The 15,226-nt window shown below is 32.3% G+C and overlaps 2 protein-coding genes and 1 long non-coding RNA gene across 3 annotated transcripts; 2 read left to right on the top strand and 1 right to left on the bottom strand.

Annotated features, from left to right (window-relative positions):
- On the bottom strand, positions 254-1,309 carry LOC109709161. The gene is made up of 2 exons (XR_002215892.1): positions 1,159-1,309; positions 254-903 (listed from the first exon to the last, which is right to left on the bottom strand). It is a non-coding gene; the product is annotated as an uncharacterized LOC109709161 (long non-coding RNA).
- LOC109716431 (probable cysteine protease RDL2) lies at positions 4,544-4,999 on the top strand. Its single transcript, XM_020241877.1, has one exon. The coding sequence runs from the start codon at positions 4,544-4,546 to the stop codon at positions 4,997-4,999; it is 456 nt and encodes a 151-aa protein (XP_020097466.1).
- Positions 9,978-11,609, top strand: LOC109709291. Its single transcript, XM_020231454.1, has 2 exons — positions 9,978-10,101; positions 10,924-11,609. Exon 2 carries the CDS (start codon positions 10,931-10,933, stop codon positions 11,384-11,386), a length of 456 nt encoding a protein of 151 aa, XP_020087043.1. The 5' UTR covers positions 9,978-10,101; positions 10,924-10,930; the 3' UTR covers positions 11,387-11,609.

Raw genomic sequence — 15,226 nt, 5'->3', positions numbered from 1 at the left:
GGAACACCTGCTGTATGAGATCAGTGGTGACAGTGGTAGGGGAAGCATAGCCCCCCATCATGTTCTGGTTCATCTGCATGAGATGCTGCTGCTCTCTCTCTTTCTCTCTCTCTTTCTCTCTCTTAGGAGCACTACAATGTTGTAGTGCTCCCAAGAGGTGATGTACGGCTGAAGCCTTTGTGGTGTCCGTACCAGGGGGAAGACTAGGCCAGCCGTATGCAACTTGTGCGAGAATGCATGTGTGAGAGAAAAGAGAAAAATCTTCTAGAATTTATAGAAAAAGAGAGAAAGTGTAACAACCCTGAAGAATAAATGATAGAAGTAGTAGTTAACAGGGGAAGTTAGCAAAAAAATGTCAACTTTACACAGTAGAGCAGAGATAAGCGGCTGCAGCAGTTGAAGAAGGGCGAGCTTGGCGGAACGATTCGGCGAGGGTTGTCGGATGGAACTCCGGCGGATCGACGGAGCTAGGGCATTTTCGGAGCGGAGAGAGAGAGCAGAGGAAGGACCGAGGGGGTAGGAAAGGCTCCGACAGAATCTACGTATTCCGGGAAGAAGGAAGTACTCAAGCTCCTGCGGGTCGAAGCTTCAGGATCTCGGAGCGGAGGCAAAACGCGGAGCCAAGAACCGCCGGGCTGTGGATAGTGCGAAGAAGAGAGGACCGAAACCCACTTACCCGGTTACCACTCAACTGATGGATCGGGCAGTCGGATTTTCGGATCGGGCATGAAACGCGGACCCAGTATCCGCTCACCTGAGGATCAGACGGGGAGGACGACCCGGTTTTCATTCCCCGGTTACAAGAGGCTCATGGACCAGTGAAGCTCTGAGGCCCATAAACCATCTGAATTCAACCCAGAAGGCCCACAGTTCCCTTTTTTACAATTTGCTGTGGAAGCCCTCCTAGGATAGTTTAATTTCTTTTCGGTACAAGGATGTAACAGCGAGGACATCAATGGAATATTGAATCTGTTTCTTACCCAATCTCTCATCTTCTTCATGCTCCTCTTCTCTCAAATCTCTCTTTTTCTAACTCTAATCTCTATCCCAATTTCTTATCCTAATCTTATCTCTTCTCTACCTCTAATCCCCAATTCTCTTCTCCCCCTATCCTCAACCCTATCTCTGTCACTATCTCTATCTCTTACCTTTTCTTACCTCGGTTACATCGGATTCGCTGCCGGAAACCACCATCATCCTCTCCGCCATCCACGCCTCAGCGAGTTATCATTATCGGCGGGTTGCGGATTGTCCGGGGTCATTACAGAAAAATGAAAGGAATTTATAGAAGAAGAGAAAGAGGGGAGAGAAATTTAGAAAGAGAGTTTGGGTTAAAATCTATTACTATATACTAAAAAAGAACCCTTAATGGACCCTATGTGAGAAGTTGACACGTGGCGCTCCATATGTTTGCCACGTGTCAAGTTCAAATATGAATTTTTTATTTTAGAAAAAAAAATAGATTTTTTAAGAAAATAATATTTTTTACTATATAGAAAATCTACGTGTCAAGCTCAAATATAGATTTTCTACTTTATGGAATATTTCAAAGTCACCTATAATTATGTTGTGCGGATATTACTATTTTAGGAAATATGACTACTTTAGGAAAAATAAAATTAAATTTTTAAGGAAATCTATCTATCTATTACTATATATATACTAAAGTAAAACCCTTAATGAACCTTATGTGAGATATTTGAGAAATTTACGGATATTATGTTGTGAAAGAATTGACGGTACGGATATTACGCGTGAGAAGGAAAGTATTTATCTTTATTTGGGAATAAATTATTACTTAGTTAATTATTTGAAATGATTGGTTGAAAATATCTGTACATAAAAATATTAGCAAAAAAAGATAGAGACAGTTTTGGAAAGAGGAAAAAATTTAAAACTCACATCACTCCTGTAATTTTCTTCGCTCTTAAATATTGATGCTTTAAAATAGAACATATTATTTTCCTACTATCACTCCTGTAATTTTTATTTCGTAATTTTTTTCCCTACTGTCACTCCTGTAACTTTCTATCTTCAAATATGAAAGTTTAGTTGATCTCATTATATGCTTAAATATTAATGTCATTTGTAATTTTTCATATTAATTTTAGTTATTATTTTATTTCGCAAATCAATATGTAAATGTAAATTATTTTGCACACCAATTCATAGATAATAGAGCAGGATTGAATTTTGCATTTTAGTTGAATATTTACTTTGGTCCAAATTTTTTTTTCTTTAGCTTGTGTACTTTAATATGTACTATAATTAAGATTGATAGTATATTTTTATTTGTTAAAAAAAAATAAAATTAATTAGAAAATCTTTTTGTTATCATCACATAATAATTTTTATTATTCTATATTATTATATTAGCCGTGCATCGCACGGGTGAAAATCTAGTTATTTTATGTAAAAGAGAAGTTATATGTAATTTTTTTTTACTCAATGAATTTTATTTTATTCGTATTTTTTGTTTAATTTGTTTTCTTTCTTTGTGGTTGTGCCAGCAATAGTTTTTTGCTGAAAAAATGAATTTATGGTAAAAATTCGATTTAATACTTTTGTTGTGAAATCCTAACAACTGGTACCAAATCAACAGCAGTCGGTCTCAAAATGGATTGCCGGAATGAGTACCGGATTTCCAACATCTTTTGAAGCTTGATTTACAGTAGAATAAGCTCCTTTGCTGGTGATGTTGGCGATAGTAATGGTTGTGGAATGATGAGTTCCTCAATGGTGTCTTGAGAGGCTCCGAAGTTGGTGAAAATGATGGATCATAAAAAATTGGAGTTGGTGATTTTGAGTTCTAACCATTGTAACAACAGCCAGTTGAATATTATTGCCATTGAAGATATATCTATTTCTCTTCACTACTAGGATAGTATTATTTATCTCATGTCACGGTCGGCTAAACATGATACCACTAGACAGGGAAGAAACAAAAAAACGTGTTAGATCCATTACCATAAATACTTATTTGATTGTTGTTTTAATTAGTTTAAAGAAATCATATTCAAGTGTATTATTCTGATCATATTCAATTATTTTCTTATTTTACTTTATTTTTTGGAAATTTTATTCAAGTGTTGTTGCGTAATAAGGCATAATATAGTGGTTGAAACATCAGTTAAGCTGCACTTTGTGAGAGTGAATCACCTTTCAAAACTGGAAAACAAAAATAATAGCTAAAAAATAAAAACTAAGCTTTAACTTGGTCCTAAAAGGGCTAAATAATTAAGGATAATGAGTTCAAAAGGCAAATGCTTTGGTTCGCGCTATCTTTTAAAGATTCCTAGTAATCCAATGAGAATAAAAAAATATGACGGTGTTTGGCTAAACGCACTAAGTAATCTAGTTGATAATATTGGATTTACTTGGGAATAAGATTCACCCCAAAGTACTAATCTCATTCCCTTGAGGGAGGGTGGGTATCCTCATATTAATGGATTGGGGGGGTAATTATAATATGTCTAATCTCTTTCTTTCTTCTTACCCGCCGGCTAATTGATATTATTTTTCTTTATACTCTAACCTTATATCTCTCTCTAAACTTATTTTTCTCTCTAAAATTCAACTTTTTCTCTCTCTCTAAACTAAGCTTTCTCTTTCTCTCTCTTTCTAAAATTTCAACTCTCTCACTCCCTCTAATTTCGACTATATTTTTCTTTCTATTTTTTTAATTATGCTCTCTCTCTCTAACTTATATTCTCTCTTCCTTTTTTCTAAAAAGATGTTAAAACTTTTGGTAACATTATATAAAATTAATTAAATAAATTAATTAATTAATTGTATATTTTTTGTAATATTAAATAATATGGCTAATTAATATTACCGCGCGAACCAAACACAGGAATTCCACATTCTTAGTAATAGAATGAATTGGAATAAGATTCTCGGATATCTTTTATTCCTAATAATTTTTTATAATGCGAACCAAATGCACCCTAAGGGACATGCTTAACAAGCGCTTTGGTATTTCTGTTTCTTATTAATTTATGATGTTTTTAGTGGATTTTGCTTCGTACGATTAGTTCTGGATCTCTTTTTTATTGCTTGTTTTTCCTGTATCTGACTTGGAAATGTTAGGGAGAAAGTGTTAGATCTTTTATGCCCTAATTAATCTATGTGTTGGCCTAAAATTAAAAACCCTAGTTTATTATTATTTTTTGTTTTAATCTTTGGTTTAATTTTTTTATCTTTTAATTTTTGTTTTAGTATTTTATTTGTGTTTTCTCTCTTTGATTTTTTATTTTTGATGCCCTAAAGTTCATATAATGTGTTTTAGAGATTGAGTGGCTAGCTTGCTTCTTGATGCCTAAAAATAACAACCCTAGCTTGTTTTTTGATTTTTGATTTTTGATTTTTGATGTTGAAGAAACTGCATAAGATTGCTCCTTTTCTGTAGGAAAGAACAGCAGATTATTATTTTTCTCTTTGATGTTTAATTTTCTCTAATGCAGCTGATAAATTTATTTACGGCACATTTGTGTTGGTTGGTTCTTTTCATCATCTAATTCCAATTTGTTGTCTCAGGGGCATAATGTTGAATTCGTGGCAGACTCTAACTGAAGGCTTCAATGGCATGCTGAAGGCTGATAGGAGCATGACCACCAAAACGAGCATGACCACCGAAAGGAATGAAGAAGAGCTCTGCCGCATGCATGAAGAATGGATGGTGAAGTTTAAGCGAACATACGCGAATGCTGAGGAGAAGGAGCAGCGCTTCGTGCTCTTCAAAGAGTCGGTGGAAAATTGCGACCGTTACAAAGAGCAGTACGAAGGGTGCAGATTTGCACCAGGTTGGCTCGCTGATAGGACTCAAGAGGAGTGGGATGCCATATTGCCCCCTATGAAACCTATGGACAACAGATGGGAGGAGGGAAAGATAGTCACTAGGAGGGGGGGGAGAATGACAGTCACTCGGAGGGATGTCTCCAAGCCGCCCAATTGTGGCGAATGCTGCTATACTGGGAGGGATGTCGTCTCCGAGACATAAAAAGAGACGGCGCACCCGTGGTGGCGTGGCTAGTGAGTTGATAGGTCAGGTTGCTAGAAGACATATATGCTAGAGTACTTTAGTATTTACTGATTTTAGTAGTAGTGTGGTAAAACTCTCTTAAGTAACATTCTGTTGTGAAACTCTTTTGAATCATCTATCTACTATTGACCTGCTACTATCTAAAAACTGCCGAAACTTTGTGCCTTAGTTTTACTTCTAATATCAATCTCATATCAATCTCATTTCTAAAAACGCAGCCTTTGGGAACAAAGGGGGGAACAAGTGCTTATTCCTCCCTTGTTCCCAAACTAAATACTACCTAAGTGTCACTTAGTGTGAGGAAATACAGATTGCATAACATGATTTGTCGTTTTCTATTTGCAAGCATAGTAACGTGTGTGTGTGTGTGTAAGGCCTCTCCGTTTATCTATATTTGTTTATATCAACTTGATGTCACGTTTAATTTGATATCTAATCTGTTTGGTCTTGTCCTGTATTTCATATTTTACTAGGCTTGTATCATCAAAAGAGAAAAATGTTTGAACGTCTAACTAGTCTTATATATTTCGGCAAGCCTTCTCTTGGTTGATTTCTCCTTTACAAGTAAAATTTGGGCTAAAATTCTGAGGTGATGGCTAATTTGTAAGTTTGTCATAACCGTTGCTGGGTCATATTATGGTAGTATAACGCATAACAGAAGGTTAAACCTTAGCTTACCGTCTTTTCTAGAAACTTTATATACATATCCTCATGTCAAAGAATTTGAATTTTCCACTTGGCATTTCATTTTGACTTTCCGATGGTTGTGAGAATTTGTTCATTTGCTCTTATATATTTTACCCCCTATGTTTATGTCTTAATAGTCTCTGCAAATTCGATATTTTTGCATACTTAAGATTTTGCTAAAAGACAGCTATATACCTATACATGTGAATGCAAAAAAGCTTGTAGGAGTTCAATTTTTCTCTACAGTTGTATACTTATTCATGTGAATGCAAAAAGACTTGTAGAAAGTTCAATTTTTCTCTACAATGGTATACTTATTCATGTGAATGCAAAAAAGCTTGTAGGAGTTTAATTTTTCTCCTGTATTCTAACTAGTCGTCAATTGTTTTTGAATTGCTTGTTCGTTATAATCATACTCTTAGAGATTCATGTAACAAACATAGCCTAAAGTACGAATTCTGAATGGAAACTTTTCATTGGTTAAAACTAATTAAAAGCTGTGGAGGTGGCTCTAATGGAAAAGATTGTAGCTCTTCGAAGTAGGTCTATTGACTCAAGTTACACTTCTAATATAGCTCGAATGTAGTCAAATAAAGACCAAGGGCCAGTTTTACCCAACTAAGGTTGTTTCTAAAGAATTGATGCTCACTAGAACAGCTTTTTTTTTTATATTAATTTCTTTTAGAAAAAACTAAAATTTATAATCAAAATCTTTAATTTTCTATCACGTACTAAATCCATAGCGGAAGCACTCATCGGACACGTGTACCAGACTCGCCGAACAGACAAAATTTTTTCTATCCGTTCAAGACGTCACAAGTATATATATATATATATATACATAACACATTCTAAAAAAAAACTGATTATATTCTGAAATATTTTTCGAAAAACCAAATACATAGTCAAATATTCTAACACGAAAGAGAGTAAATAAGATAAGGATTTAGTATCTGCATACTACATAAACATGTACATGTGCTAGACCTAGGCAACAAATTGGCCTTTAATAATAAACTAGTTAAGGGACCCGCGTAATGCTGCGGGTAGTTATTTTAAAATTTAATTTTAAAAATTAGTTATAAAAATTAATTTTAGAATAATTATGAAATATTAAGCACAATATTATAGAAATAATTACGAAATAATTTAATTTAAAATTACAAAATATTAGGCACAATTTAATTTAAAATTACGAAATAATTTTAAATAAATGCAGCTATCTTCTCTAATATAGAAAATATAAGAAGCTCTCTTGACAATAAGATATTTTGAAATAGTTCTTCAACTTTATTAAATATTTTCTCATCTTGTTTTTTTTTTGTTTGATTTGATATTACTAATATTTTGTAAGGTTATTTATAATATTTTTAATATTTTCTGAGGTACGAATCAAATTATCTATACTAATTATTCCAAACATGACCACACGTCTACATACCCGTATGTAGACAACACTATGTGAATGGACAGATCGTTGCTGAGGCCACAAGAATTGTCTTGGCTCTAGAGAGGTCCGCTGCAAATCATACTCTAAAATAGGACATGGGTAGTCAATTCTAATTAGCAGCACTATCCCATGACTATATTTTTCAGTTGAAATCGTTCTTGATTTTGATTATATTGCTGTTATTTCAGAGAGATCCATTGTTTAAATATGGGCATTGGGGAGTTACAATGTTGGAATCAATTTCCCACTTGCCCAAGATGTTGTAAAATGCTAAAAAACATCTTAATTTTAAAAGCTTGGAAGATATTGGACCTCAGAGTATTCCTTATGTTTGATACCGTCTGCTATTTGTGGCTAGCTCATGGCTAGGTTTTCGTGTGCTGGAAAACTTACAAGCAGCTAATGAATATGGTAAAAATATTTGTTTTAATATCATTGGGGTTACTGGTAAAATAAGTGAGCATTATCATGTTCAAAACGTTTGTGCTAAAGCATTTTCGAATTTATTCAACCCTCTTATCCATCGTGCAGCAGATGCGGCATCAGAGCTAAGCTAAGCTATTCTGTCTTGTATTATAGGATTAAGTATTGGAGTTACTAACCGTCTCTAGAGCAAGTGGCAAAGAGTTTGATGGTTGGTACTCGAGACCCAAGTTCGAATTCTAGTTGATTCACATTTTCAGCTAAGTTTATTTCTAAATGAAATAAACGAAACGGATAACGTGCTATCTATCTCTGAAAAAAAAAAAAATTTTATATAAGATATTGTAAAAAAGGCCGAAAGTGTATGATGCCCACCATCTAACTAATTATTTTATACAGAATATATTTATATTTATANTAGCGTGCTACCTATCTCTCAAAAAAACAAAAAAGCAATCCGTTGTCATCAACTTGCACATTTTCTTTGTAAAGCTGATGGATAACTACAAAGAGACCTTATTTTAATCGGAACGACCTATGATAAATAGATGCTGTACATTGTTAATCCATTCGCATTCATCTTGCAGTACTAGAGGCCGGTGCATGTGGTACTTGCGCAATCGATGCTTTTTTTTCCCTTCCAATTAGGAAGAAACGAAAATCTAGATAGAGCATAAGATTCTGCTACTTCTAGTAGCTTATGTTCATACTTACTTTATATTTGTCTTTATGCAGCATGATATTTGGCTCTTCAAAGAATCAACCAAGTTTTCTGTCAGCAACAGATCCCTGGTTATATCGAAATAAAGTTTTAAATTTTTAAATTTCACATTTATATTTTAAATTAAAATATTAAATTTTATATTTTTATCAAGCTTTAAAATTTTGAATTTAAATTCAAAATTTAAATTATTTTAAAATAAAATTTACCAAAATAATTATTATTTTATAATGGGTAAAAAAATTGCCAAATATGACTACGAACAATTTAGAATAGATTATACTTTATTGTCAGAATTACTAAATTTTGTAAAATTAACTAAACATAGTAATTTCATACATACTGTAATCCAGCATTATATTATCATATTAAATCAAATGCGGAAATATAGATAGTAATCTGATTTAGAGATCTTAGATATCTGGTTATATCGAAATAAACTATAATGCTAGAGTATTTGATTCCGAGCAATTCTCCTATACACCACTTTAATCCAGTCCATTAATTTAGTACAGTGAACGGCTATGATTTAGTAAGGCAAAGCCGGTGACCGGCTATTTGTTCGCCGGTACCGGTTAACCGGTACATCTATTGAGGGCCTTTTGGTCATTAAAAAATCCACTTAATGCTATATTTGTGAGGACAATTTTGAACTTTTGCCATTTATGAGATCTAGTCTAGCATTACTCCACGACTCTCGCCCTTCTTCGCCTCGTGAAAGTTTCCAATCAAACTAATAGAGTCATTTTTGAAACTTTTGCCATTTTTGAAATGTGCCCTTACTTTTAATTTTTAAAACAAAGTAGTTTTGTTAAAAAGGAGATTTTATTGAATTTATAAATTTTTTATCAAATTTAATAATTTTAAGAAAAAATGAATTAGAATAATTGACAATCAATGGAGTTATTAAATTTTAAAAATTTTAACTAATATAACAAGAATAATTCAAATCTAAAAATCAAACTAATAGAGTCAAATTAGATCCAAATTTAAAATTTAAATTTGATTAATATTTTTGAACTTTTATGCTGTTTCAATATTGAGTTAATAATTTGAATTTTATTTTAAAAAATAGAAACTTTTATTTAAAAAAAATAAAAGTTGGGTTTATAAGTGCAGTGTAAATTAAACTCGAATTTAAAATAGATTAACATTTTTGAACTTTTATGTTACTTTAGTATTGAATTAACACTTAGAATTTAAAATTTGTTACTCATTTAAAATTTAATTTATACTATAATAAATATAAATTTAAAACTCAAGTTAAATTTTAATTTTACTTATAAAATTAGCTACTATCTAATTTGATAAGTAACAAATTAAATAAGGAAAAAAAAGTATTGGAAACTATTAATTTGGTATGTGGTAAGTAACAAATTAAATAAGGAAACAAAGTATTGGAAACTATTAATTTGGTATTTGATTGGCCTTTATTTTCCAACATTGTCCTTATAATTGATTTTAATTGGCAACCTCTTGAGTAGGTTACTAATGTTTAAAAGTTAATCGTATCCTCCAAAATAAATGATTAGATTTAAATGAGCCGGCGTATTAAAGCATTTCTCTATAATTCAAATTATTATGAAAAAAGGGTTACATATAAAAGATTACACCAAAGAAAGATGACGTTGCATATTTTGACAGTTACAATTACCCAGCAACCCCCGAACCCGCCAAGGAAGGCCCCAACCCTTTGAACCTCTTCATTTTCGTATCTGTCTTTCTCTCGCTCTCTCGCTCGCGCGCACACCTCCATCTTCGACCGCTTCTTTCTCCCAGGTAATCTCCGCGATCTCCTTCCCTCTATTCGCCATTTTCGTATACATATTTAACCTCTTCTTCTCTCTGGCTAATTCACTTTGTTTCCGAACTGGAGTTAGATCCGATTTGGAGGTATTTTTTTCCCACCTTTCTTCGTCGATTTAATTAGTGTGTATGCTTCTTTTTTCACTTGTCGATTTCAGGTCTGTTGCGTATTTGTCGGATCTGAACCTATTTCTTGTTTCAATTTTAGTTTGAATCTTTCTAAGGGACATGCTTAACAAGCGCTTTGGTTTTTCTGTTTCTTATTAATTTATGATGTTTTTAGTGGATTTTTCTTCGTACGATTAGTTCTTGATCTCTTTTTTATTGCTTGCTTTTCCTGGATCTGATTTGGAAATGTTAGGGAAAAAGTGTTAGATTTTTTATGCCCTAATTAATCTATGTGTTGGCCTAAAATTAAAAACCCTAGTTTTTTTTTTTTTTGTTTTAATCTTTGGTTTAATTTTTTTATCTTTTAATTATTGTTATAGTTTTTTATTTGTGTTTTCTCTCTTTGATTTTTGATTTTTGATGCCCTAAAGTTCATATAATGTGTTTTAGAGATTGAGTGGCTAGCTTGCTTCTTGATGCCTAAAAATAACAACCCTAGCTTGATTTTTGATTTTTGATTTTTGATGTTGAAGAAACTGCAGAAGATTGCTCCTTTTCTGTAGGAAAGAACAGCAGATTATTATTTTTCTCTTTGATGTTTAATTTTCTCTAATGCAGCTGATAAATTTACGGCGCATTTGTGTTGGTTGGTTCTTTTCATCATCTAATTCCAATTTGTTGTCTCAGGGGCATAATGTCGAATTTTTGGCAGACTCTAACTGAAGGCTTCAATGGCATGCTGAAGGCTGGTAGGAGCATGACCACCAAAATGAGCATGACCACCGAAAGGAATGAAGAAGAGCTCCGCCGCATGCATGAAGAATGGATGGTGAAGTATGAGCAAACATACGCGAATGCTGAGGAGAAGGAGCGGCGCTTCGTGCTCTTCAAAGAGTCGGTGGAGAATTGCGACCGTTACAAAGAGCAGTACGAAGGGTGCAGATTTGCACCAGGTTGGCTCGCTGATAGGACTAAAGAGGAGTGGGATGCCATATTGCCCCCTATGAAACCTATGGACAACAGATGGGAGGAGGGAAAGATAGTCACTAGGAGGGGGGGGAGAATGACAGTCACTCGGAGGGATGTCTCCAAGCCGCCCAATTGTGGCGAAGGCTGCTATACTGGGAGGGATGTCGTCTCCGAGACATAAAAAGAGACGGCGCACCCGTGGTGGCGTGGCTAGTGAGTTGATAGGTCAGGTTGCTAGAAGACATATATGCTAGAGTACTTTAGCATTTACTGATTTTAGTAGTAGTGTTGTAAAACTCTCTTAAGTAACATTCTGCTGTGAAACTCTTTTGAATCATCTATCTACATCATCTATCTACTATTGACCTGCTACTATCTAAAAACTGCCGAAACTTTGTGCCTTAGTTTTACTTCTAATATCAATCTCATATCAATCTCATTTCTAAAAACGCAGCCTTTGGGAACAAAGGGGGGAACAAGTGCTTATTCCTCCCTTGTTCCCAAACTAAATACTACCTAAGTGTCACTTAGTGTGAGGAAATACAGATTGCATAACATGATTTGTCGTTTTCTATTTGCAAGCATAGTAACGTGTGTGTGTGTGTGTAAGGCCTCTCCGTTTATCTATATTTGTTTATATCAACTTGATGTCACGTTTAATTTGATATCTAATCTGTTCAGTCTTGTCCTGTATTTCATATTTTACTAGGCTTGTATCATCAAAAGAGAAAAATGTTTGAACGTCCAACTAGTCTTATATATTTCAGCAAGCCTTCTCTTGGTTGATTTCTCCTTTACAAGTAAAATCTGGGCTAAAATTCTGAGGTGATGGCTAATTTGTAAGTTTGTCATAACCGTTGCTGGGTCATATTATGGTAGCATAACGCATAACAGAAGGTTAAACCTTAGCTTACTGTCTCTTCTAGAAACTTTATATTACATATCCTCATGTCAAAGAATTTGAATTTTCCACTTGGCATTTCATTTTGACTTTCCGATGGTTGATGGTTGTGAGAATTTGTTCAGTTACTCTTATATATTCTACCCCCTATGTTTTATGTCTTAATAGTCTCTGCAAATTCGATATTTTTGCATACTTAAGATTTTGCTAAAAGACAACTGTATACCTATACTGTGAATGCAAATGCAAAAAAGCTTGTAGGAGTTCAATTGTATGCTTATTCATGTGAATGCAAAAAAGCTTGTAGGAGTTTAATTCTTCTCCTGTATTCTAACTAGTTGTCAATTGTTTTTGAATCGCGCTTGGTCGTTATAATCATACTCTTAGAGATTCATGTAACAAACATAGCCTAAAGTACGAATTCTGAATGGAAACTTTTCATTGGTTGAAACTAATTAAAAGCTGTGGAGGTGGCTCTAATGGAAAAGTTTGTAGCTCGTCTAAGTAGGTCTATTGACCCAAGTTACACTTCTAATATAGCTCCTATTAAGTCAAACAAAGCCCAAGGGCCAGTTTTACCCAACTAAGATTGTTTCTAAAGAATTGATACTCACTAGAACAGCTTCATTTTTTATATTAAATTTTTTTAGAAAAAACTAAAATTTATAATCAAAATCTTTAATTTTCCATTACATACTGAGCCGATAGCGGAAGCGCTCATCGGACTCATGCACCATACCGGTCGAACGGACAAAATTTTTTCTGTCTAATACGTCACAAATATATATACATAAACATATTCCAAAAAAAAACTGATTACATAAATTTCATAACAAAAGTATTACGAGACATAATGTAATAGTAGTGTTTACTTTAAAATGTGAGACTCCGGAATTTGAAATAGTCATATATATATATATAAGATATAATAAGATTAAATTTCTTAACCTAATTATAGTATTTTAGGCGGTGGCTAGGCTTAAAAGGTTAAAAACGTTAAGCATGCTAAGACTAGAGTAGTTTTAGAATGAATGACCCTCCTGAGAAGTAGAGCGTTACAGTTGGTATTGCAGGCAATTACTAACTGAAAGTGTGAGATGAATCTTGGCTGAGCCATGTTATACTGTAGGCAAAGCGAGGCTCTATCGCTAATGATTGTTATGAGTGGAGCGCGGTTCTGTACAAGATCAGCAAAGGCTAGTGTGATAAGTCTGATATCGTATGGTTTTTATGAGTGTATCTGAGCCTGACAAAAACATCAGAACTTAATGAAAAAAAGAATGTGAGACTCCAGAATTTGAAATAGTACTATATATAAGATAAAATATGACTAAATTTTTTAACTCGGTTATAGTATTTTCAGTGATGACTAGATCTAAAAGATTAAGAAATTAAGTGTATTAGAACTAAAATAGTCCTAAAATGAATGATCTATGAAAAGTAAGGTGTCACATTTTTATTTTGGCTATTCCCTTGTCAAAAGCTTCAGGTTCTTCTATTGCCAAATGCTTACATTATATTTCTTCTAGTAAAGACGTTGTGGGGAAATTCGAGCGAAGGAAAACACTCACTCTCTTATCTTGAAAGAAAAAAAAAAAAAAAAAACTAAAAGCACTTTATAACTCTCAACTTGTAATGATTAATGTTTACTTTCACGACAGCACTTCTATCATCATATTGTAAAATGTAAGCGAACTCTAAAATACTTTCTAAATTTTTGCAGTAATGAAGTTCATCAAAAGTTTTTAGGTTAATTGCACCATTGGTCTCCAATTTTTACACTTTTCTCACTGTGGCCTCTAATCCCTTTTTTTTTTTACAATTAAGTCCCCAATTTTTTGATTTCATCATAATTAAGTCACAGCCGTTACAAAGGTGTTAAAATTGACAGAAAGTACCACCCCAGTACTATCTCACGCCATGGTTGTGCTGTATCAACACCAGCTAATTATACAATTTAAATTTAAATTTAATTTTAATTTTAATTTTTATATTATAATTTTAAATTTTAAATTTACATTATATTTTGAATTAAATTATAAATTCAAAGCAAGATTTTGAATTTAAGATTTAAATTTAAAATTTAAAATTTGCTTTTGGATTAAAATTTAAATTTAAATTCAAATTCTAATTTTGTATTTAATCTTAAATTCAAATTCAAAATGTGAATTTGAATTCAAAATTTAAATTTAAATTTAGATTTGAAATCAAATCTCAAATTCATTTTAAATTTTTGAATTCAAATTTAGAATTTAAAATCAAAATTTGAACTTGATTTTAAATTCTAATTCAGATTTTAAATTTCATTTTCAAACTCATATTTAGATTTGAAATGTCAATTCAAATTCAAATTTAGACTTTGAATTCAAAATTTCAAGTTCAAGCTCAAATTCTTATTCTAATTCTAATTTAGAATTCAAAATTTGAAATGTAATTCCAATTTTCAATTCAAATTACAAATTAATACTGAAAATTTAAGTTTAAATTTTAAATACAGGCTTCATATTGAAATTTAAATTCAAAGTTAGATTTTCATTTGAAATATCAAATCAAATTCACAATTAAATTTTGAATTCAAAATTGTAATTTTGTGTTTGAATTCAAAACTTGAAATATAATTCAAAATTTGAATTTAAATTATAAATTAGAATTAAAATTAAAATTATATATAAATTTAAAATTTAAATTCAAATTTCGAATGCAAAGTCAAATATCAAAATAAAAATAAAAAATTTATGTTTGAAAACAAAATTTAGATTCAATTTAAAATTAAATTTTAAATTTTGAATTTCAATTCAAATTTCTTATTCAGCTTTAAATCAAATTGTAGTTTTAAATTTAAATTCGAAATTCTAATTCTTAGTTAGTTTAAAATTTTAATTTTAATATTAATTCAGAACTTAAGTTCAAAAATCTAAAATTTTATTTTTGGAGACTAATATAAAAAATGTGTAAAGTTTAGGGCCTAAAATTTACATGTAAAAAAAAGCCAAATAAGTGCTGACATGGTGATTCCATTAAGTTTAACATATTTTTTAACTGTTGACATTAGAGATGTCAACGGGTCGGATTCGGGATGGATTTTTAAAAACCCGAACCCGACTCCAAACCCGAGACCCA

This window comes from Ananas comosus, linkage group 1 (genome assembly GCF_001540865.1).
Source record: "Ananas comosus cultivar F153 linkage group 1, ASM154086v1, whole genome shotgun sequence".
Taxonomy (NCBI): domain Eukaryota; kingdom Viridiplantae; phylum Streptophyta; class Magnoliopsida; order Poales; family Bromeliaceae; genus Ananas; species Ananas comosus.
Note: the sequence above shows the minus strand (reverse complement) of the source record. Positions and strands in the feature narration are given on the sequence as shown.

Bases quoted from the DNA above. Each gene is read 5' to 3' on its own strand.
- LOC109716431 (XM_020241877.1), top strand. From the start codon at position 4,544: ATGTTGAATTCGTGGCAGACTCTAACTGAAGGCTTCAATGGCATGCTG.
- LOC109709291 (XM_020231454.1), top strand. From the start codon at position 10,931: ATGTCGAATTTTTGGCAGACTCTAACTGAAGGCTTCAATGGCATGCTG.